This window comes from Cibotium barometz, chromosome 20, assembly GCF_041138505.1.
Source record: "Cibotium barometz isolate CiBa-2024 chromosome 20, ASM4113850v1, whole genome shotgun sequence".
Taxonomy (NCBI): Eukaryota; Viridiplantae; Streptophyta; class Polypodiopsida; order Cyatheales; family Cibotiaceae; genus Cibotium; species Cibotium barometz.
Window position 1 is genome coordinate 29,426,712 of NC_141065.1, and position 25,278 is coordinate 29,451,989.

General features: G+C 43.5%; 1 protein-coding gene across 2 annotated transcripts in view; it reads left to right on the forward strand.

Annotated features, from left to right (window-relative positions):
• Positions 1–25,278, forward strand: part of LOC147627766 (glycoside hydrolase family 2 protein) — a 149,286-nt gene that overhangs the window by 42,037 nt on the left and 81,971 nt on the right. For both annotated transcript variants that reach the window (XM_086814725.1, XM_086814727.1), the window contains exons 5-6: positions 20,731–20,914; positions 21,118–21,183. In XM_086814725.1, coding sequence (XP_086670851.1) covers positions 20,731–20,914; positions 21,118–21,183 — 250 coding nt within the window. The remainder of the gene's footprint in view (positions 1–20,730; positions 20,915–21,117; positions 21,184–25,278) is intronic.

A 25,278-nucleotide genomic window follows, 5' to 3' on the forward strand; every position in this document is an offset into this window, starting at 1 on the left:
TTTGCAGATTATGCCAGATGGGGGTAGAGACAGAGGAGCATTTTGTTTGCCAGTGTGGTTCTTTGCAGGAGATCAGGGCATGCTATCCTGAGGTTTTTAGAGGGACCACATCACTTAGACAGATCTGGGAGAGATCGGACCAGAGACAGCTAGGCAGACTACTACTAGCACTACACAGACACACAGGGAGATCCTACTTCAGACACCCGCACATCATAGTGGAGGAAGACAGTCCCAGTTGACTAACTTCTTCCAGAGATTGGCACCAGTAGCCCAACCACACACATTGGGAGTGACATCTTAGCGAGTAGAGATTCGAGCTAGGCGACGACCGAGACTAGCTGGCTACCAGACACCACAGCGAGATCGCGGCCATCCGGTCTCGACACCAAAAGGAGGTTGAGGAGCAGCTGGCACATTTTCGCTCTGATCCAGGACGCATGTTCCAGACATTTACGGCATCCTCAGATCGGATGTATGACATATTGTACCCAGACTATGGGACTGGATGGAGTTATGAGTAGATAACATATCATACTTGTATCACCCCTTCAGCATATAGAGATGCATTAGTAGCCCTAGTACTCCATCCACACCCTCTCGTTTGTACACCACCATTGAGTCCCCTATGGTCGTGTTGTCATACTTGTACATTTTATTCTCACTCCACATTTTCCTCTTGATGACTGGAGGAACATCATTGTACTACTTGTTTGTCTCATAGGCCAATTTTGGCCTTTTGCAGACGTTAATATATCTTTTTCTCTCTCTCTCTCTCTCTCTCTCTCTCTCTCTCAAACCTGTCGGCCATACTCATTAGCCGCATGCTTGATATTTTGAAGAGTGGTATACCATCTACTGGGGGCTGATGCTGCTCTCATGTTTCATGTTCCTTAAATTCCATGACGAGATTTCCATGGACTGTTTTGTATCACTCTAGTGAGATATTTTAGATTGTTCTATTTTATTTTCCGTTCCATGATGAGATACACCATGGACATTATTGTATTACTTTAGTCTCATAGGCCTATTGGGTCTTTAGTAGGTGCTTAACTTTTCTTTCTTTCTTTCTTAAAGAAACTCTCCATATGTAGACCTATGTCATGGGCAGTGGTGTGTGAACATTGTAGGACCAACTGGGGTACTTTTTCCCCGTGCATAGGAACACACTCTATCTCACCTTTGGGAGTGTGTGTGTGTGTGTGAAATGACTTTTGTACTTTAGGTCACTCTCACTTATTATTTTATACTAGCATTGCTCAATCAACTGCCTTTGTCTTGCTCACGACTCTGTGTGTGTGTGTGTGTGTGTGTGTGTGTGTGTGTGTGGAATATGCCAAGTATACTTAGTAGGATGTTCTCATCATGCAGGTTGACATAGCTAAGGTCTTTGACACAGTGCATTGGGATTTTATAGCTTTGGTGATGGACAGAATGGGCTTTGGGCCAAGAATGAAAAATGTCGTTTTTTGGCTTTACCAATGTGTGGGAGGAAGAAAGAATTAGGGTTAGGTTAATTCATGTGTGGGAGACATACACAGAGAGAACAAGGGAGAGAGAGAGAGAGAGAGTTGTGGGGATAAGTCAATTCATAATATTATGAGTGTGTGACTCCCCTATCACACATGTATATTGCACTAGTACACATAGTGCACTTAGTACATTAAAAGTACTAAGTGTACTATGTACTATAACTTATGGGCTTGTACACACTATAAGGGTGGGCATAACGCCTTTACCCCAACAACCTCCCACTTAAAGGCAAAGCGTCCTTAAATGAAGGAAAAGAAAAATCAGCATGTACATGATAATATACAAGGCTATATCAAGGCTGAAACTGGCCTCATCCAATGCCCATCAAGTGTCTGCAATGAGCAAACCGCTCCGGAGGCAAACTCTTTGTCAACAGATCAGCCCGGTTGTCATTCGTATGAATCCTAACAAGCTGAATTTCCTTGTTCTCTATCACCTCTCTGATGAAGTGATACTTCACATCCACATGCTTCGTCTTTGCATGAAAGACAGGGTTCTTTGCCAACTGGATGGCACTCTGACTGTCACAATGCAACAATGGAATATCCCCTGTATAACCCAAATCAACCACTAACCGAGATAGCCATAATGCCTCCTTGCAAGCCTCTGTGCCTGCAATATACTCGGCCTCTGTAGTAGATAAGGCTGTGCACTTCTGCATCCTGGATATCCATGACACAGCACCTCCTGTGAATGTAAATACATAACCGGTAGTAGACTTCCGGTCATCTGGATGACCGGCATAATCCGAATCCGTGTAACCATGCACTAATGCATCCTGTTTGCCAAAACATATGCACATATCCTGTGTGCCCTTTAGGTATCTCATGACACCTTTCACTGCTTCCCAATGCTTCTTGCCAGGGTTGGCCATGTATCTAGAAACCACTCCCACTGCAAATGCAATGTCCGGCCTAGTAGCAACCATGGCATACATGAGACTGCCACAAGCTGAAGCATACGGAATCTTGGCCATATCAGCCCTGTCTCTATCCGACTGTGGGCTGTCCATAGCACTGAGTTTCACATATGGAGGCAAAGGAGTACTAGTCTTCTTCCCCCCGTCCATATTGAATCTCTGCAAGACTTTGCCAATGTATTCCTTCTGAGACAAATACAACACATGCTGATTTTTGTCCCGAAGTATCCGCATACCCAAGATGTGATTTGCATCACCCAAATCCTTCATATCAAAGGTTTGATGCAGCCTCTGCTTCAAGGCATCCATCTCTTTACGAGATTTCCCGGCAATCAACATATCATCAACATACAAGGTGAGGATCAATAGACTGCCATCCAAAGCTTTCTTGGTGTACAAGCAGTGATCTATGTCACTTCTCCTGAATTTCTGGGATTTCATGAATGTATCAAATTTATGATACCATTCCCTTGGTGCCTATTTGAGCCCATAAAGACTCTTTTTCAGCTTGCATACAAGCTTCTCCTTTCCACTCACTGCATAACCCTCTGGCTGCTGCATATATATCTCCTCATGGAGATCACCGTGAAGAAAAGCAGTCTTCACATCCATCTGAATCAAGTCCAGATCATCATGCGCAACCAAAGCTAACACAGCTCTAAGTGTGGTCATTTTGACCACTGGAGAGAAGATCTCCTCAAAGTCCACACCATATTCCTGCTTGAAGCCCTTAGCCACTAACCTGGCTTTGTATCTTGGCTTTGGATCTGGTGCAACTTTGAGCGTGTACACCCACTTGCATGGCAAAACCTTCTTGCCTGCAGGCAAATGCACCAACTTCCATGTTCCATTTTTGTGCAGAGAATCCATCTCTGACTTCATGGCATGCTCCCAAAGAGCCTTGTCTGCCCTCTGTAAAGCCTCCTTATAACATGAGGGCTCCCCACAGTCAGTGAGCATCAAGTAGTCAACCCCTGGAACAAACCTGTCAGGGGCTCTGGAGGGTCTTGTGGACCTCCGTACCCAATGACCATCATTTGCAGGTTGCTGTCCAGCCTGCATATCACCCATTGGTGGCTCCTGTTCCATGCCATAAGGCTGAAAAATCATGCCCGGTATCTCCTCTAACTGTGGTATATCCATAGGGATATCTTCTGCCATCTCTGGCTGTCCATTTGGACCATTTTCAGCACCATTTAAGGGCTGGTTTTCCTGCTGCAATGGCTCTGGTTGTTGTCCATGATGTCCATCATCATCAAAGATGACTCTGCTAGGTCCTGTTGCCTTGCAGGCTCCTTATACATGCATGTTTCATCAAAAATGACATCATTGCTGCGTATAATCTTTCTATTTATGGGATCCCAAAGTCTATACCCCATTTCACCTTTGTCACCATATCGTAGGAATATACATTTGTGAGACTTAGGATCAAGTTTGGTGCGCATTGCCCTGCGTACGTGCACGTACGCAACGCAACCAAACACTGTCAAGTGCTTGTATGATGGAGGCTTCCCTGTCCATACTTCCTCTGGCACTTTCCCACCAAGCCTCGTGTTAGGTGACCTGTTTATAAGGTGAACGGCTGTCATAACAGCTTCAGCCCAAAAACCATGAGGTAATGCAGCATGTGACAACATAGAACGGACCTTCTCCTGTATGGTCCTGTTCATCCTCTCTGCTGTCCCGTTTTGTGGAGGATCATAAGGAGTAGAGAGCTCCCTCTTGATGCCTTTAGCATCACAAAAGTCCTGAAACTGTTTGGACATATACTCTCCACCATTGTCGGAACGCAAAGCCTTCAGTGTTTTGCCAATTTGATTCTCAACTAGAGCAACAAACTTCTGAAACACTGAGAATGTATCACTCTTCAAACGAAGAGGATAAACCCACACCTTGCGTGTGGCATCGTCAATAAATGACACCAAATATTTTGCCCCTCCCAAAGAAAGCTGAGGCATCTCACATACATCTGTATGCACGAGCTCTAACTGAGCATCTTTCTGTCCAAGAGCTTTCTTGTGGGGGCACTGTAGTTGCCTACCATATATACAATGCTCACAAAATTGAAAACTTGAAAACTTTAGAGAAGGCAAGTAACCCAAACGAGACAATTGCTCCATTCCCTTGACACTCATGTGTCCCAACCGGCTATGCCACATAGAGATTTCCGGCAGCTCGGTTGCATTTACATTAGCATGGTGACAAACACCTGCATGCATGAAGTAAAGAGTGTCCACCTTAGAGCCTCTGGCAACAACCAGTGAGCCCTTACTAATTTTCCACTTTCCACGACCAAATGTGGTAACATAATCAGCATCATCAAGCTGTCCAGTAGAAAGCAGATTCTTCTTGATCTCAGGCACATGCCTGACATCATGGAGCATAAGCTGTGAGCCATCTGAAAACACAAGCCTCACATCAGCTCTGCCAAGAATCTTGCATGCATGGTTATCACCCAAATAAACCACTCCTTCATTGCCAGCAGTATACCTGACAAACAAGTCTCTGCAACCTGTGACATGAAAGGAGGCACCTGAATCAATGATCCATGAGTGCATACCATGACCACTTGTAAGAAGTGAATGGGCATCAAGTGAAGACGTAAATAGGACCTCATCCTCATTGCCACCTGCATGTGACACATTGATTTCTTCAATCTTGACTCCACTTTTGCCCTTTGGCTTTACATCTTTGGCTTCATCTTTCTCTTTGTCTTTGCCTTTTCCCTTTTCCTTTTGATCATTTTTCCATTTGTAGCATTGCTTTTTAATGTGTCCCTACTTGCCACAATAATGGCATTCCAAATCCTTTTTGGAGCGAGACTTGCTCCTTCCCCGTTCTTGGCTTTTTCCCCTTTGCTGGGATCTCCCACGTGCATTCATTGCATTGGACTTTCCAACAGAGTTGTTTTTCCTGTTCATCTCTTCTTGAAGAAGAGCACCCTCAACATCTGCATATGACAACATAGCATGCGAATTGCTAGTGGCTGTCCTGAATGTGTCCCAACTCTCTGGCAAAGTGCATAACAGAAAAGTGGCTTTGAACTCATCGTCCATTGCCAACTTTTGATTAATGACCTGGCTGACAATACCATTAAACTCATTTAGATGGGCTGTCATAGACGCCCCTTCCTTCATCTGAAGACCTGAGTTTCTTCAACCAATACACTTTGCTTGAGGCACTTTATTGGGAATACAAGTCCTGCAATCTCTGCCACATTCCCCAAGTGTCTTCTCTTCACGAATGCTAAAAAGTAAAGAGCCTGACACAGATAACATAATAGTAGATCTTGCCAGCTCATCCATATCTTCCCACTCCTCAGCAGTAAGAGAAGCGGGCATCACACCCCTTTCTTTGATAGGCTTGTGCTGCTTTTTCTGGAGCAACACATTGTAGCACTGTGTTTGCCAAATATCATAATTATGCGAGCCTTCAAGCTTCTTGATGTGAAGCAATGAAGAGCTCTCACCTGTGGTTGCCATAGCAAAATGCAACCTGTCAATGCCTGACTCCTTGCAAAATGTGCAAACACTACACCAAAAGCACACAAAGTGCTCACAGTTGTTCTCCCAAGCTTTATCTCCCACTGCGGAAGCAAGAATGCAACTATTCTCCCACTGTTTGTGATGAAATCACCAAAATCTGGTTGCTGCAGATTTTGGACAGCACCTTAAATGTGCTCTGTTGCCCTTCCAAAGTACTGTACAGCAGTACCAAGTGCTCACCAATGATGTACCAAACCTGTACCGGCAAGTACAGCAGCTGAAATTGAACCTTTTCCTCACTCATATCAGTGTACAGCCATGCCAAAACTTGCACAAAGCTGTGCCAAATCTGTACCAGCAGGTACAGTAGCAATAAATGCTCTCCTGGCTGTCCAAATGAGTGAAAATCAGACTTTTACAGTCCCGAACACTGCATACAACAGTCCCGAACAAAAATTGGGCAAAAGCCCCTTGACTGCAAGCTGATTTCTGAGGATTCAAGGCATAAAAGTCTTGCCTGCTGCTTTGCCAAGCTTAACAAGCATAAAATCTTGAAAAGCCCCTTGATTTGAGATCAATTTCTGATCATACATGGTACATTGACGCACATGAAGGCATCCAGAGTGTTCACGATGCTTCCCCCTGGCCACATATACATCCAATACATGAAACCCCCTTGATTTACAGGCACATTGAGTGCTTGTAAGGCATCAACACATTATCCACAGCATCAACTGCGAATGCGTGCCTGCATGCAAATCAACCCAATCGGCACAAAAGCCCCTTGATTTGCACTGCAATTTGCTGCAATTTTGCCCAAATGTGTGATTTCTCACATCATACAGCATGTATGAGTGCTTAATTTCACAATTACATCAAAAGCCCCAAATTTTGACATCCAATTTCCTGCAAATTGATCCTGATTGTGACCAATTTCCTGCAAATTGATCCTGATTGTGACCAATGTCACCCAATTTTGCCAATTTTGCTCAAAAAATTGAGCAATTGGGCACTTGTACCTGCTCAATTGTTGATTGTACTTGCTCAATTGCAAATCCCAAAAAAAAATTGAGGAAAATACCTTGTAATTTTTTTATTTTTCTTTTTTGTTGCAGGAAAATGGGGTTGATGATTTTTGGTGCTGCTCTGCAGAAATTTGATGCTGATGGCCTTTATTCCAAATGGACGTCAATGATGACTAATGCTTGCTGGATTGCCATTGGGTGTATTACTGTAAAGATTGTCCGAATGCTTCACGTATTCTTCTTCAGCAGGACAGCAGAAACAATTGGCCATTTCACAGGTTGATAAAAGGCTTTGATCAATCTTGCATTTCACGAACAGAGCTTGCCTGGTTATTTCGTGCACAAAGGAGAGAGAGCTTCAGACTGGTAGACGCGGCAGCTTGCCAATGGCAGGGAAGCAGGTGCGCTGCCCGTGTTCTGACTCATAGACGTATTCGCCTGAGTTCGCCTGACCACCACCACGTAGGCGTTGCAGCCTTTGCCGCCTCCTTCAGTGGCTTGCGCTATAGGTACTCGCTCACGTAGCCAGCCGTCGACCAAAGCACAAGTGTTCGCTTTCGTACGTGTTAGCTCACGCCCAGCGATTAACACGCCTGCAGCCTGCGCCGTTTCCGCCTGGCTGTTGGCTACCTGCGCTGCAGTCAGGGCTTCGCTGGCGCAATGGTAGCACGTCTGACTCCAGATCAGAAGGTTGCGTGTTCGATTCACGTCGGGTTCACTGCTGGCCTCCTCGCTACCTCAGCTTCTGCAGGTTGCTACATTCGATGGACGCCCGCTATGCTGCCTTCGCCTGTTTCGCCTAGCGCCAGCCTACACCCAGCGCTACACGCTTCTTGGATTCAGCGCTTCAGTCTCCTACCTGCTGCTCTCAATGAACACAGTGGCCTCTGCGTTTCCAGCTCTGATACCAGTTGTGTGGGAGGAAGAAAGAATTAGGGTTAGGTTAATTCATGTGTGGGAGACATACACAGAGAGAACAAGGGAGAGAGAGAGAGAGAGAGTTGTGGGGATAAGTCAACTCATAATATTATGAGTGTGTGACTCCCCTATCACACATGTATATTGCACTAGTACACATAGTGCACTTAGTACATTAAAAGTACTAAGTGTACTATGTACTATAACTTATGGGCTTGTACACACTATAAGGGTGGGCATAACGCCTTTACCCCAACAACCAAGAGGGAACTACTAAATGTATTTTGGGTGGTGAATTTTCAGCCTCTTGGCATCTTGGAAAATGTGTTCAACAGGGTTGTTCGCTTAGTGCACTACTGTATGCCCTAGCGACTCACCCAATGCTTCTTTACATTGACAAACTGACATAAGATAGGCAACTACATGGTCTCTCCATGGTAGATGGTACACAATTTGTGGTGCAAGCATATGTTGACTCCTCTTTCTTTTTTCCCAAGAATACGGAGGCTAATATAAGGGTTCTCATGAAAGCACTGTCCCTCTATGGTTTGGCTGTAGGATTGCATGTGAATTTTGAAAAATCCAAGTTACTTCCTTTGAAAATTTATGATTGGCATCAGATATTATGGCCGGTTCAGATCCTGCCACCTAATGAGATAGTCAGGCGTGTAGGTTACTCCGTTGGTTGGGAGTTGTCTTTGAAGGATGAGACTCAATGGGTGATGGCCAAATTGCACTGTAAAATGGAATATTGGAAATTATCTGCATGGCCTTTACATGTACGATTGTGGATAGTATAGTCAATAATAATGGCATATGTGCAGTTTTATCTTCTGCTTCTACGTTGGTCGCACAAACAAAGTGATAATTTCATGTCTCAAGCGATGGAATGCCTATGAAAAACCAAAGCGGATAGAAAAGGGCTACGTTTGTTAAGACAAGAGCTCATATGTTCACCCAAAATGTATGGTGGGCTCAATGTCGTTAATATTCATTATCATATACGGGCAAGGAAGGCCACTCTTCTACTTGATTTTATATAACAAGTCAAGCCCTGGGCACGCATATTGGCAGCTATGTGTACTAACATGCATACAGATACATATGGCCATTGGATTATGAATTATGATGAGATAGTCTTTGTGTGAATATATGCTCGTATGTGTGTGTGTGAGAGTATATCTTGATACAGAGTTCTACACCCACTATTGGGCACTGATGACGGTAGTGAGGATGTCGTAGTATCTAGTCCATACTATGCATAATGGAGTTGATAGTTATATAGTCTTGTGGGTTGACTACCATGAGTATATAACATGCATGTTTCTAAAAGGTGAATTTGGGCATGTTCTTGGATTCATCTAGGTATATGATGAGATAGTCTTTGGACATTTTTCTACTTGTATTCCAAGTTCTTCATATTCGACTGCCCTTATTCGAGATTGGCAAGCTATACTATGTCATCTACAATGGTCCGGCAGGCCTCCAAATCAGCATTACTCAATGCTACTTCAGAGTATTCATTGGAGCAGGTATTTGATTGACCACTTGCTTTGTCTCATCCAAGAAAGGCCTACAATATGCATTTGCCCTATCAACTACTTATTTGTTGTACTAATTCTTTCTATTTGCTACTTCCCTTAGTGCTAGGCTTCATTATGGCTGAGTGTGCCCTGCATCTCCGGAGGTTTGACAGAAACTCAGTACGAAGAGCTCTGTGTGAATATATGCTCATGTGTGTGTGTGTGTGTGTTTGTGGAGGTGGTGGGTGTGTCGCCGTGGGAGAGAGGAGGAGTATCTGCTCGGCTCTGAATTCTGACGCAATCTGACGCGCTCTGACACACTCTGACGCGTTCTGAGGCACTCTGACGCGCTGACACAATCTGACGCGCTCAGTATTTTTCAAGCTTTGCTCTGTGTGTGTGTGTGTGTGTGTGAGTGGGTGTGTGTGTGTGTGTGTGTGTCCAGGTGTGTGAGTGTTGCCATCCCGTTGCCCTTCTTTTCTGTATACAGTTGGTGGTTTTGTGTATACAGTCGCTGTTTCTTTCTCCTGCATCTTCAAGTTTCCCACAGGCTTCTCAATCCAGTTTACAGTACAGGTTTTCAAAGCTTTTTTCAAGTTCAATTTAGTTCGCAGTTCAGGCTTTCAAGATTTACAGGGTCCTTGCATAATCTACTTTCAGTTCTGTGACTATTTTGTGTGCATTAAATGGCTACGGAGCAGTTGACATATTCACGAAGGGATAATTCGGTTGATATTAACAAGAGGAGACATCTTGCAAAAGATATTTCTGATGTGCAGCAAGAATCACAGGATGCACAATTTGTCTTTGATGCATTATATGATGATTTTGTGGAAAGCAGGCAAAAATGGTCGGATCCCCCTCCTGTGTTTAATTTCAAAATTAAGCTTCCCTCGATTGTGTCCCCTCTTAAGAAATATTCTGAAAGGGGCATTATAATCTTTTTTCCGGGACGTATGCCGTCGGCTCAAGATGTAGCCCAATGGATTCAATCCATTGTGGGCGGTTCTTTTGTGGATGGGGTGCACTTTGCTGCTCGTGGATTTTATGATGTGTTGCTTGCAGATGCTAAATATAAGCAACTTATGCTGGAAGCTTCCCCCTTGATGTTTGGTCCGCAATTGGTACATGTGCTTCCTTGGTCCCCGACCAAGGATTATCAATCTTTGATAAAGCATCGATGTCCAGTTTGGGTTGAGGTGGTTGATTTCCCAGAATATCTTAGGGAACAACTGCCAGAAATTGCGGCTGCTTTGGGGAAAGTGGTATGCCCACCTCGACCTACAGGGAACAAGAACAGATTTTGTATTCTGTGGAACACTGATAAGGATCGTCCGTCTGCTTTGGCTATTGAGGTAGAGGATGTTAAAGGAATGGGGGCACGTTATTTTAAACTGAAATGGGGAGTTTTTGCAGGTGCCTGCTTTGCATGCCATAAATTTGGTCATATGGCCTCTGAATGCCCCACAGTTTTGCATCCTCCTCCGCCTGCGGCTGTAATGCCTACTATAGTAAAGGATGACGTGACTCAAAACAAGGAGGTTACTAGACAGGCTCCTCGCAATGGGCAGGCAGGTAAAGACAAGGGAAAGGCCAAAATGGTTGCTTCTACAAGTGTTATAGGGGTTTCCTCTTCTTCTCAGAAGGAAAAAGGAAAAGAGCAGCATGATTTGCAAACTTTAAAAAAGACTGTCGTACCTCGTCGTCAGTCTCTTTTAACAAGAAACTGGACAGTCACTAATCATGCTAGTACTTCAAATTCACCGTTTCTTTCTTCTTCGGTCTCAAAGTTGTGGTCGGACATTGTCAGAGGTGGTCCATCGAGCATGGACTCGGCCCCTAAATATGCGGATATTTTAATGCATGAGGGTCAGCCTTCGGGGTCTGATCCCACAGAAGACATGTCAGACACTTGATCTTATGTTTTTTCTGCATTGTACATAATCTGTATATATATCATGTTTAATGCTCCAATAAAATGTTTTTCTTACAATACTAGAGGCCTCTGTGATCATAATAAATGGAGGCAGTTTTGGCATTATGTATATAAGATGCATCCACATATAGTTTGCTTGCAAGAGCATAATCAGCATGCAATGACGGGTCAGGATGGTCATTTTGCTGGATATGACATTTTTTATGCCGGTTCTCGAAACTTCTCAGGGACTGCAATGCTAATTCGGCATGAGCTACAGCCTATAGTGGTACATAATGATATGAATGGACGATGGATGGTGGTTCAATGTTGTCTATATGGCCAAATTTTTGAATTTGCCACAGTTTATGCTCCTCAGTGCTCTTTACATCGTGCTCAAATTTGGAAAGAGATTGATGATTATCCTTGGTTACATAATGCTTTTATATGTGGTGACTTTAATAATGTTCCTTCTCCAGAGTATAGTTCCACTGGCCGCATACATATGCTTGGGACAGAAAGATCAGCATGGGAGGATCTTATATCTAATCATAGTCTTTTGGATTTATGGTGCCATGTATGTCCACATGATGCAGGGTTCACTTTTAATCATAATGCATTTAAACATATTTGGACCCGATTGGATAGATGGTATTTACTCCATGCGGATCAATTTGATGATTATATCTGTAAAATGTGGATAGATCGGACACTTTGTCTTTCAGATCATGCCCCCTTATGGCTGGGACTATATTTTGATATGCCATGTGATGAATTTTTGGCTTCCCGGGCTCGACTGCTCATCTTAAATCATAGCTATTTGCAACATGATCATTTTAAAGAAATGGTTCTCCATGCTTTGGTACCACTTTACCATCAGATTTATGAGGACATTGATATTGCGTGGTTCCATTTTGTTTATCGCATGCAAGCTGTGATTATTGACTATGGGCGCTCTTATATGCATGATATTCGTGAAGCAGTCTTGCAGGCAAAACAAACATGTGAATGCCTCACTGCTACTGCTCAACAAAGGCTTCTCCTACAGTGTGAGCAAGATAATTTATTGCAGGCAAAGAATGTTATTATGCTAAACGAGCAGCGTAAATTACAAAAGTGGATGGTTCGCTCTCGTCAAAGGGCATTGCTGGATAAAGGTTGCTCTTCTAAACAATTTTTCAAAAGTTTGCATCAGTCCAGGGAGAAAGAGAATATTCGCAGAGTTAAAAAGTCAGATGGCCAATGGTCTGATTCTATGCAAGAGTTGGCTGACTTGGCTAAATGCTATTTCTCTTCTCTTTTTGCCTCGAACTCGGAAGTTTCTCCAGAGGTTTTAGAGGCCCGTTGTAAACTTTTGCAATATGTGCAACCTATTATCTCGCCCGCCGATGCAATGGTATTAGAGGAACCTTTTTCAGAAGAGGAATTAAAGGAAGCCTTGCGTTCGATGGGTAAATGCAAATCACCTGGCTGGGATGGTTTGACTTTGGAATTTTTTATTGCCTTCTGGCCTTTTCTAGAAGAGGTGATCTTATTCATGATCAATAAAGCATGGCAAGATGACTGTTTGCCAATGTCTTGGAAGCAAGGATTAGTCAAGCTTTTTCCTAAAAGACATCTTTGTGAATCCTTTTCGCATTGGCGTCCTATCACTCTTATGCCAGTTATTTATAAATTGGTTACTAAAATGCTGGCGAACAGAATTAAAGGTTTTCTGCATGATGGATTACATCCTGCTCAATATGGTTTCATTCCTCGTAGGCAGATTAATGACAATCTGGCTAATGCATATATTGGTATGGAATATGCCAAGTATACTAAACAGGATGTACTTGTGCTTCAGATTGATATTGAAAAAGCCTTTGATACAGTTTCCTGGGACTTTGTTGCCATGACTATGGCCCAGTTGGGCTTTGGTTTAAAGTTGCAACGTGTTGTGTACTTCCTCTACAGTGATAGTGATGCTTCTTTGATACTTGGCTCTCGGATTACCGACCCTTGGAAATTAGAAAGATCTGTAAGACAGGGTTGCCCTCTGAGTGCGTTGCTATATGCTGTGGCTACTCATCCTTTGCTTACATATCTAGATCATTTGACAGCTTCCGATGTGCTTCATGGATTGCAATTGCCCAATGGCAAACAATTTTTAGCACAGGCGTATGCTGATGATTCTTTTTGTATGCCCCGCAATACGCAATCGGATGTGCAAAGATTAATGGAGGCACTAGAGCTGTTTGGGCAAGCTGCTGGCCTTTATGTTAACTTTCAGAAATCTAAACTTTTGGCTCTTGATGCTCGGTCTTGGCATAGTTTAATTTGGCCAGGTGAAATTCCTTCACAAATGCATGTAGTCAGACACTTGGGCTACCCATTGGGATGGCATATTTCTAATCAGCAAATGACTCAATGGGTGATGCAACGGTTGAATCAGAAACTTAATTACTGGAAGCTTTCTACATGGCCATTGCATGTTCGTTTAAGGATTGTACAGGCTATTGTCATGGCATATATTCAATTCTTTTTGCCACTAATAATGTGGAGAAAAGTGGACATTGATCGTTTTATGTCTTCAGCCATGAGCATTTTTTGGAAAACCAAACATGCTAAGAGGGGCCTTAACCTTCTCTCGCTCAAGAAGCTATGTAGTCCCAAACAGCATGGAGGCTTGAATATCCTTAATATACACTTTCATGCATTGGCACGAAAGTCCACCTTGCTGTTGGAATTTGTATCTCAGAGGCAGCCTTGGGCGATTATGTTGGCAGATATGTGTGTTGAGATGTCCACTAAATCGTTTGGCAACTGGACCATCACGCATTGGGATGCTGTGTTTGGCCATTTTGAAGGCAAGATTGCTGGTTGTCCTTTCTCCACAAAGTTAATTTTGGCATGGAAAAAGCTTACACAGTTTCTTAGCTGGACTCCTCGAGTGAATACTAACTGTAATTCACTGCGTTTGGAAAGCATTCATTGGAGTAGAGTTTTTGAGCGACCTTTGGCTGTGCAAGAGCCTAGAAAAGCTTATTTCCTTGCCAAAAAGGGTGTCTATTTCATTGCAGATGTGCTAGATGATAGTGGCCATGTTCTGTCTTTTATAGATGCTTGTCCTAAATTTGGCCTAAGTCATCATTACCGTCCCCTATGGGAAAAGATTGAGAGTTTGTTGGCCCCTTTTGAGCCTCTTCCCGCTCTTGAAGAGTCGGATAGGTTGCACGATTGGAGCTTGCATAGGCCCATACTTACTCGTGGTCCTTTGTCTCTGCTACAGCTCTCGGTGCATACAGTCTATGGCTTTCTCCTTCCTGAAATTTGGGTTCATGATTATGCAAATGATGCTTGGAGAATGCATAAGCCTTTGGCTTGGTGGAAGAAAAGGCTCAGGATGATATGGAGCAGTAAGATGCCGTTAAAATGTCGGCTTTTTCTATGGCGATGTCTATTGGCTGTTCTGCCAGTTGGCTCTTTCCTGGCAAGGCACCATGTGACATCTTCAGATTGTTGTGTTTGTGGAGCGCATGATGAAACAATTCTCCATCTGATGTGGAATTGTAATGCAACTAAACTTTTGCTGGATCATATAACGGCTCTTCTTCGAGCTCGTTTCCCTTCTGCTTCTTTTGGGAAACATTTTTGGTTGTTTGGTATTTTTTCTCCTGCTCTCAGACAGTATAGGGCCTTTTTTGATTGGCTTCGTTACTGGGCCATGTGGACGATTTGGTACTCCAGGAATCGGGCTGTTTTTGGTGAGCCGCCCATTCAAGCCTTTCACTATTTCAAAGAATCTTTACATCAATCCCTTTATGATTGTCTCTCTCTACATGAGATTGACCCATCATTGTATAGCCTTTTCACGGATATATTTTGATCATGCCCCTGTTCACTATGAACTCTGGCATTTCTTGTATATGATGCTTTTTGTGGGTTTTCCTCATTCTGAGGTTTCCCACTAGTAATCGAAATAATCATTACAAAAAAAAAAAAAGTGTGTGTTTGTGGAGTGTGTGTGTGAGAGCATATCTTGATACAGGGTTCTACACCCACTATTGGGCTTTGATGATGTTAGTGGGGATGCCGTAGTATCTAGTCTATACTATGCATAATGAAGTTGATAGTTGTATAGTCTTGTGGGTTGACTACCATGAGTATATAACATGCACGTTCCTAAAAGGTAAATTTGGGCATGTTCATGGATTCATCTAGGTATATATATTTGTCATGTACATGACATCGTGGATGAAAATGGTTATATTTTCACCTTCCACAAGCTTTTAGGCAAATGCTTGAGGACACAAAGAGACTTTAAGATTGGCTTTTTGATAGGCAGCTTCTAGGATATATGGATTTAGGATCATGCAAATCGTCTCTAGCATATGTTGAAATCGCTTGCTTGGTGGAAAGATGCTTTGAAAAAAATTTGGAAGAGTGGATTGTCCCTCAAGGAATGACTATTTCTATGGAGATGTCTGGTTGGGGTATTCTTTCTAGCACAGAGGCATATTGTCACTACTTCTTGTAGGTGGTGCTCCCATCCTAGAGAGACAGTGTCTCATCTTTTTTGGTATTGCTTTCACTCTTGGGTTTTCTGGATGATTTGTCTGGGCACCTCTGAGCTTGTTTTCTTGGGAGGCGTTTTGGACGAATGCTTTGGCTTTTTGGTTGCCTTTCTTCTCCACTGCCAGATTATATAGACTTCCTTGTTTGGACTAGACTGAAGAGAAAACATGCTTGCATTTGGAAGCTAATAAGCAATCCTTTTAGGATTCTCTCTTGTGTCTATTCTATTGAGGAAATCCGCTACTGCATTCTGATTGCTGGGAGTGTGCACAATGGTGAAATGAAATTTCTGCAATAAAAGCATCCACCTTGCTAACTTCCATATTAGATTTGGCTTATTTACCAAATAAAATAGTGCCTGATGATCTATATGAAACACAAATTGATTACCCAACAGATAATGACGAAATTTGTTTACTAAGTAAATCAGTCCTAGAGCTTCCCTTTCAGTGGTGTTGTAATTCTTTTCAACATTTGATAGCATCCGACTAGCATAGTATATCTCATGGCTAGTTACAACAGCCGGCATTGAGTATGTGAAAGGCAATGAAAATAGATTCGGTATGGTAGGTGCATTCAACTTTCTATAATCTACATAGACTCTTAGCTTCACATTTTTCTTTGACACAATCTGTATTGGGCTCAGCCAAGTTGCCTTCTCCATTGGGTGGATGAATCCTATTGCCAACAATTTGTCAATCTCCTCCTTGACTTGCTTGGCATAGTTGGGATTCATTCTGTACCTTTGCTGCCTGATTGGATTACATCTCCCTGTAGATTTATCTTGTGTACCTTTGTTGCCTGATCGGAACTGCATCTTCCTCAAGATTTATCTTGTGCTGGTAGAAATGCCATGCATATTTGTATAGCTCCAAGCAAAGACATCTTTGTACTGGGTTAGCAATTCTTGAAGTTTCTTTTTCATCGTCTCTTCTAGCTTTGCGTTGATCTTTACTATTTGAGGGTGCTCCTTAGTTCCTAAATTGAGCTCCATGAGCTCCTCCTCTTGCACTCTGATGGATTGTTGTTGCTTCCTGTCTTTGCAGCGCATTGCCTTCATCCATTCTCTTAGCCCTTTGGCTGATTGGTCTTCTTCTTCATTCTTTGAGGAGTCAGCTTTTTCTATCTGCTCCTCCAACACTCCCTTTGTGTCCATTCCGGCTCCCGCCAGAGTCTCTTCTACTGGTTGCATATTTAGTACCTCTCTTGAGTACTTGGACACAATTTTTTCTATATCGAGCTGGAACAAGGATATGAGCTCTTGATTTTCTCTGAGGATTCTTTCCTCCTCATCCTCTTCAATCCCTTCCAACATGTTTAATTCTTTTGCATACAGTGGTGTGACAGAGGGATTTCCTTTTGGGGTTTATGGAGATCTTTACTTTCTTTTTTCCCTTTCTGATCATGATCTGATCCCTGTGCCAGTCATGCTTGATCTTTCCTTGCCTTAGCCAAGGTCTTCCTAGCAAGATCGGATATGATCCCTCGTTCTCCATTTGGAGAAGTAGAAATACAATTGGGAATTCATAGCTAGCAATCTGAATGGGTTTTCCTCGGACCAATTCTAGGGGTCGGACTCTGCGCTGATCCGCCATCTTCACAGCAAATGGAGCTGGGTTCTATTGTTGTAGATTATGACAATATATTGACTCCTGACCCGCCATCCTGTATTACACCTTGGATTTGCTTCCCGTTTATCATCACTGTTATCTGGGGTACATCATCATTCATTACTGGTATTTCTATTGTCTCGACTGACTTGCAGTCGGTTTTCGACTCACTGCTGGAGGAATCAGACGAGTTGTTGTCCCGTTCCTTGGGACCTAGCAGATTGCTTACCAACTTCCTCCTGTAGTTGGGCACTAAGGACAAGAGTTGATCAAGTGACATGTCCAGTTTTAAACCTTTCAGATCCTCCTATATGTCGTCTTTTTCCGCTTTCTCTTGTGGCTTGTTGTCCTGTTGAGGAACTTCTTTTGTCTTTTGCTGCTGTCTCTTTTCCGTTGAGCTTGAGGGCTCCGCCTCATTGTTGCTACTTCTTCTTGCTGATTTAGCTCTTTCTGTGGATTTTTTCGTTCACACATCTTTCTATTGCTTTTTGGTAGGTTGTACCTGCTTCTTGAGCACACTTTCTTCTGCTGACTTCCTAGGTTCCTCTTGTCCCTTCACTTCGTCAGTTTACCCTTGTATCTTGCGAGGCTTATCTTCCCACAACTTTCATTGTTCCGCCATCATGCGAGGATTATCTTCTCGCGACACTTATTCATTTGACTCCTTGCGAGGCTTATCTTCTCGCATCTTTTCTTCTTTTGCCTCCTCTGGGCTTTCCTCTATTCCTACTCGACCTTGTCTGATTTGAGGGGTTTTCTTGCGACTTCTCTTCTGTGCGTCTTGCATCTCTTTTGTCACGAAGTCTCTGATCTGTTTTTACTTCCTCCATTCCATGGTGGTTTCCTTTTGATTGACTGTTTCGTCAAACACAATCATCTTCTCTTTTTCTTTTAGGACCTAGTGATTACTTCCGCAGTTGGATGTGCATCTTCCAGCTCCTTGATTTCAATCACATTGATGGACGGTGTTGCAGCATCTGTCCCTCATGATCCTTCTTGCAGCTCTTGTTGGTGCTTTTGAAACAACCGATAGTCGTGCCGCTTGTGGTGAGGCTTCCGACGGTAATAACATTGGAATCCGTCTGATTGCCTAGTGCCATCTTTTCCTCTTTGGCCATAGTAAGGTCTGTATGGTGGTGGTGCGGCAGCCATGGGTGCTGCTGTTGTTATTGCATTGACAGCTGCACTTGCTCGATTCTTGACGTTATGTCTGCAATTTGATGTTAGGTGTGTGAAGGTTTGGTAGATGGTGTAGATCGGTTGCATCTTATATTCTTCTTTCAAATGTCCCTTGTTCTTGCAGATTGGGTAGAAAACACTTGTTTTGTAGTCAGATGAGGTGGAGGTCTTTCTAGAGCCCACAGCGAGCTTCTCCGCAACCTTCTTGGCTAGGACGTCTACTTCGTCCGTCTTGCCCTTGGGTTTGCCCTTCTTGCTGCGTTTGGTCTCCTCCTTAGCTTCTGACTTAGATTCTGAGTCTTCTGACTCCGACTCGCTTCCAGAGTGACTGCCTGAAGAGTCGCACTTCTTGCTTTTCTTTTTCTTGGACTTCTTCTCCAAGCCCACATTCTGTTTTGCTCGGTTTGCTGCTACCATGAGCCCGTCGAACCCTTCGGTGTCGATGTTGGTGGTTGCCACCGTCGGCTTTAGTTTCTTGTTTAGACCATGTAGGAACCAGCCCGCAAGAACTACTTTTGATGGTTTGTCTGCCAGAGATAGCCTTGCATGGAGAGTGCGGAACTTGGTTGCATAGTCTTTGACTGGCAACGGCTGTTTTAGACTTCTTAGCTTGTCTTGCAGTTCAGAGTTAGTTTTGACAGTCTAGAACCTTTTGAAGAGTGCCTCCTTCGGCACCTGGAAGGTGAGGAAGTGGTCCGGATCATACTGGGACACCCATTCACTTGGTATGTCTGCGAAAGTGGCCTGGAACTGATCCTTCTTTTCTTTCATCCGAAACATTTGCGCGAGTGTGATTAACCTTCCACACAGCCTCAAATTTCGTGACGTGTGTTGGGGTCTTCAGCCTTCTTACCCTTGTAGGTGGGGTACTTGTTGTTTCCTCCTTGGTTAGCCATCCGGTTTTGACTGATGTTGGGGAGAGGGGAAGCATTTGCTAAGCCAAGCAGTGCGTGTTGGTGTGGTAGTTGATGTTGCGATGAATTGGCAAGAATTTGCCTTGCTATAGCTTCTGCAAGAAGTGCCTCTCCCCTGTTGGAGTGCTGCGCTAGAATGTTGCCTTAGTGAGAAAATGGTGACAGTGAATGCAGCAGGATCGCCAAAGTGTTGGTGGTCAATTCGACGGACAAGACAGTTGCTTTATTGATTGAAAACGGATCTTTCAATTCCTAAGCCCAATGGGTTCGGGACTCACAAACTCACAGACTGGCTAGATAACACACAAAAACCACAGATGCTCGCTCACTCTCTCACTTGGTCACTCAGACAGTACACAATGAATAATATTCAGACACTTTGTATTACTGTTGTTTTCAAACTCATACAATTCTACTCTGTCTCTCTCTTACTCGTATCTGCTTCCTACTTTATTAAGTCAGAAGGACTCTCTTTCTTGTCCCGCCGTTGGCTTTTCTGTTACAAGAACATTCCATTACAAGAAAATACATATGATTACAATGTATGCGCATGTGCGCTGCCGTCTATTGTTAGCCTGCGTCCGACGGCCAGTTCTTTAGGTCCCACCAGTCCACAGCTTCTGTCGGACGGTCAACGGGAGACAACGGATTGGTGGATTTGCGGAAGGTTTAATTAGTCTTTGCGAGACGGCATGCCCACAGAGTTGGATGCTAAATTGGTTCCAGAAATTGCATAAAGGGGGGTAAAGGATCAATTCAGAAACTACTGCAATGTCATGGTCAGTTCAGCAATGGCTGCGTTGTTGGAACAATCACAGAATTCCAATTGCGGACATGAGTTGATATACGTGTTGAACTAGCATTGGGATAGGCTGGTTTTTGGTGAAAGCATGATACTATTGACCATATGGTAATCCTTCGAATAGTGATGGATGAGAGTAGACAAAGGGATAAGGCGTGTATTGTTGCCTTGTGAATTTCAAAATAGCCTATGATAGGATTTTATGTGATATTAATTGGAGTAGAATGGCACAACTTGGACTCCATGTGAGCTATTGTCTGTAACTAGAAGATTATATTAGAGAGGATTTTGATTTTCAGCATTAATAAAGACGTTAAACAGTCTTGCTGGACTTTTTGCATTGTTTTTGACAGTCAAGACAGCAGGCTGCCAGCAGATTTTGAGATCACAGAGCTTTGCCATGTGCCTTCTTCAAATAAGAAAAATTTAATTGCAGTCCAGGTGATGAGGTGGAGTGACGCTTCATACCTTGAAGACCAAGACCATTGGTGGCTTTCTGGTATTCACAGGGATGTTGTCCTCTATTCCAAGCCTCAGGTGCAGCTTGCTTGTAACACACCACACCCCCCCCCCCCCCCCCCCCCCCCCCAAAAAAAAAAAAAAAAGAAAAGAAAAGAAAAGAAAAAAGAAAAAAGAAAACAAGAAAAAAGTGAAGCTGTAGATATAGAGTAAGGAATGAAGAAAATTGCTCTTTTGCTGGGATTTGGACATTGATGACTTACTAGTGTGTTTCGTCTCAGGTGATGATAGCAGATTATTTTGTAAAGACGAATGTTTCAGAAGACTCTTCGGTTGCAACTGTGGAGGTTTGCTTGCAGTTCCTATTCCCATTATTTGATGTATTGCTGCAGTCTCTGTAGTTTTGTTCCCTTTCTCATCTAGCTTGAATTTTCATGTGCTTGCTTATGTGACCTTAATATTTACAAGGTGGTTACATTGAATGATAGCAAACAATGTCCATTCACTATCTCCAATGAGCTGCAGAGTTCCAGACATAGAGAATGGTGATTCTTTTTCATAACATTGTTTCTGCTTTGTAAACGTAATGTGGTTGGGTCTGGTCTTGATGACATGAGAGTGATTCCTCGTTGAGCTGTTAGCACAGCAGGGTGTCCAATATAAACTCTGTTGGCCCTGGTCAAGGCAACTTGTCTAGGATCATAGAGTTTTAGCGCTGAACTTCTCTTGCAGCTACCACCCAATCCAAGTGCCGAGTCAAATTGGCAGCCTGGGATCCAATGCGATTGCTGATAGAATGTGCAGTGGAAGAAGGGAAAGTGGAAACACAGGAGAGAGAGTGAGAGAGAGAGATGGAGAGGAAACTCAGGTGAGAACCTGCTCTCAATATCCTCACCAAAAGGAATACATGTCCCGAGCAAGAGGGGAGAAAACCTCGAATGTGAGGGACTGCAGCAAACAATGCTAAGCAAGCAGTGAGAAATGAGGGAGGCAAGCCAGCTATATATATGCCCATGAGTAGGCAGCCGATTGGTGATAAAAAACCTCCACGATTGGGAAAATACCCAAGACTCCATAATATGGGGAATAATGTGGGAAAATATATGAGGGGTGACCAGCCCCTCTGACTAACATGGTCAGCCCTAGAGGCTAAAATAGGACACCAAATAGGAAGCCAGCAAGAAGGGGATGATGTCTAACACCCCCTCTGAGCACCCGAAGTTGAGTGAACTCCAAGAAGCCAGAGACGCCTTCCTCGATCAAAGATGAAAGACTACAGAAATAGGTACCAACAAAGCTTCACAAGCAATCTCCTCAGCACCTCAGCTACAAAAGCAACAGAACAAGCTGCCAGGTACACCGCTCCTCTGGACGAAAACAACCATGTAGGCTGCGAGACGTGCTGCTCCAAATAATGGTTCCAAACCCAAGTGTAAGAACACTCCCCGAAGTCGAATGTGGTGTATCCAGCCTGGAGAAGGTATGAAAAACCTAATAACCAACTAAGATCAGATCCTGTATATAATCAATCCTGGGAGAAGCAAACTGCTCCTCACTGGAAACCTCAAAAGAAATAGAGTCAATATGCTCCAACTCTGCACCAAGAGTAGCCAAATGTGATACAAAAGCATCCTCTGAAAAGGTCGACATCGCAAGATGTAAAGACTCTGTAGAAAAGATGGGGTCCATCTGCTCAAACTCTGTACCATGAGTTGCCCAATGCTGTACATAAGTACACGCCACTGAGGTGGGCATCGCAAGATGAAAGGACTCCACATCCCCCTCTGAAAACTAATGTCGTCAGACAGGTACAAGCCCAACGTGATTCTGATCCAAATCCAAAAAACTTTGGAAGTGCCACTGCGTCCCAGGTACGGTTAGCAACCACAGATCCAAAGCATCCCACTGGGCTCAAAAAATCATCCTCCAAAACAACAAACCTGCAGAACTGGCAGGGGGAGGGGCATCCTCAGAAGCATCACAAAGAGAGGCAGAGGAAGACTCCTCACAATGAGGAAGGGAAGCAAGAATATAAACTGTAGTGGTAACAAAATCCTCAAAAGCATCACAGATAGTGGAAGACTGTTCCAGAAGTAGAATCAGATCCCAAGAATCAACAACAAATAAATGATCCATGTGAAAGGATCACACCTCAAGGGCAAAACACCCTCCTTGTTCTGCAAACACTACAAAGAACACAGGCTCGAACAAAAAATAAACTCTGCTCAGGATCTCTGAAAAGATCACTGCTCTCCTCCAAAATCTGTAAACTCCTGTCACAGAAAGTCTCCACAAATACAAAAGAGCTCCTGAAACTGATCCTCAAGTGAAGTAGCTGGAGATAGGCCCCCTCTGAGTTTAGAAAACTCTTGTGGGAAGCAAAACGCAGCCAAAACACTGCTATGCAGCAAAAAATAGTAGGTATAGATGCTCCAAAATCAGCAAAACGCTGACTGAAATCAGAAATTCAGAATCCTCCTCAAGTACCAACTGCCTCCAAAGCCACAATCCAAACAAGAAACCCCCTTTGCAAGTGATCTGTGTCCACTGGAGAAGAAAACGCAGGCAAACAAGGGCTACAAACCTGAAAATTCAGGTCAACAAGTGTCCACACCTCCTATGAGAAAAAAGGTTGAAGAGAAGGTACCTTCGGGTCCAATAGATGAAGCCCAGGTGAAGGTAGAGCTACTAGCAAGATTGAAGGGGGCTCAAAAGCTCAGCTGCAGAGAGTTAGAGTTTCATGTGGGAGACACACAGAGAAGAAAGGAGAGAGAGAGAGAGACATGTGGGGATAAGTCAACTCACAGTATGAGTGTGTGACTCCCCTATCACACATGTATATTGCACTAGTACACATAGTGCACTTAGTACATTAAAAGTACTAAGTGTACTATGTACTATAAAACTTATGGGCTAGTACACACTATAAGGGTGGGCATAATGCCTTTACCCCAACAACCTCCCACTAAAAGGCAAAGTGCCCTTAAATGAAGGAAAAGAAAAAATCAGCATGTACATGATAATATACAAGGCCATATCAAGGCTGAAACTGGCCTCATCCAATGCCCATCAAGTGTTTGCAATGAGCAAACCGCTCTGGAGGCAAACTCTTTGTCAACAGATCAGTTGGGTTGTCATCCGTATGAATCTTGACAAGCTGAATTAGCTTGTTCTCTATCACCTCTCTGATGAAGTGATACTTCACATCCACATGCTTCGTCTTTGCATGAAAGACAGGGTTCTTTGCCAACTGGATGGCACTCTGACTGTCACAATGCAACAATGGAATATCCCCTGTATAACCCAAATCAACCACTAACCGAGATAGCCATAATGCCTCCTTGCAAGCATCTGTGGCTGCAATATACTCGGCCTTTGTAGTAGATAAGGCTGTGTACTTCTGCATCCTGGATATCCATGACACAGTACCTCGTGTGAATGTAAACACATAACCGGTAGTCGACTTTCGGTTATTTGGATGACCGGCATAATCCGAATCCGTGTAACCATGCACTAATGCATCCTGTTTGCCAAAGCAGATGCACATATCCTGTGTGCCCTTCAGGTATCTCATGACACCTTTCACTGCTTCCCAATGCTTCTTGCCAGGGTTGGCCATGTATCTAGTAACCACTCCCACTGCAAATGCAATGTCCGGCCTAGTAGCAACCATGGCATACATGAGACTGCCACAAGCTGAAGCATACGGAATCTTGGCCATATCAGCCATGTCACTATCCGACTGTGGGCTGTCCATAGCACAGAGTTTCACATATGGAGGCAAAGGAGTACTAGTCTTCTTCCCCCCTTCCATATTGAACCTCTGCAAAACTTTGCCAATGTATTCCTTCTGAGACAAATACAACACATGCCGATTTTTGTCCCGAAGTATCCGCATACCCAAAATGTGATTTGCATCACCCAAATCCTTCATATCAAAGGTCTGATGCAGCCTCTTCTTCAAGGCATCCATCTCTTTACGAGATTTCCCGGCAATCAACATATCATCAACATACAAGATGAGGATCAATAGACTGCCATCCAAAGCTTTCTTGGTGTATAAGCAGTGATCTATGTCACTCCTCCCGAAATCCTGGGATTTCATGAATGTATCAAATTTATGATACCTGTTGGGGTAAAGGCATTATGCCCACCCTTATAGTGTGTACAAGCCCATAAGTTATAGTACATAGTACACTTAGTACTTTTAATGTACTAAGTGCACTATGTGTACTAGTGCAATATACATGTGTGATAGGGGAGTCACACACTCATCTTGGTGAGTTGACTTATCCCCACAACTCTCTCTCTCTCTCTCTCTCTCTCTCCCTTGCTTCTCTGTGTATGTCTCCCACATGAACTCTAACCCTAATTAAATCTCCCATTCAACTGGTATTAGAGCCTGCATGTACTGTACGGACCTGCGTGCTGCATCAGAACTG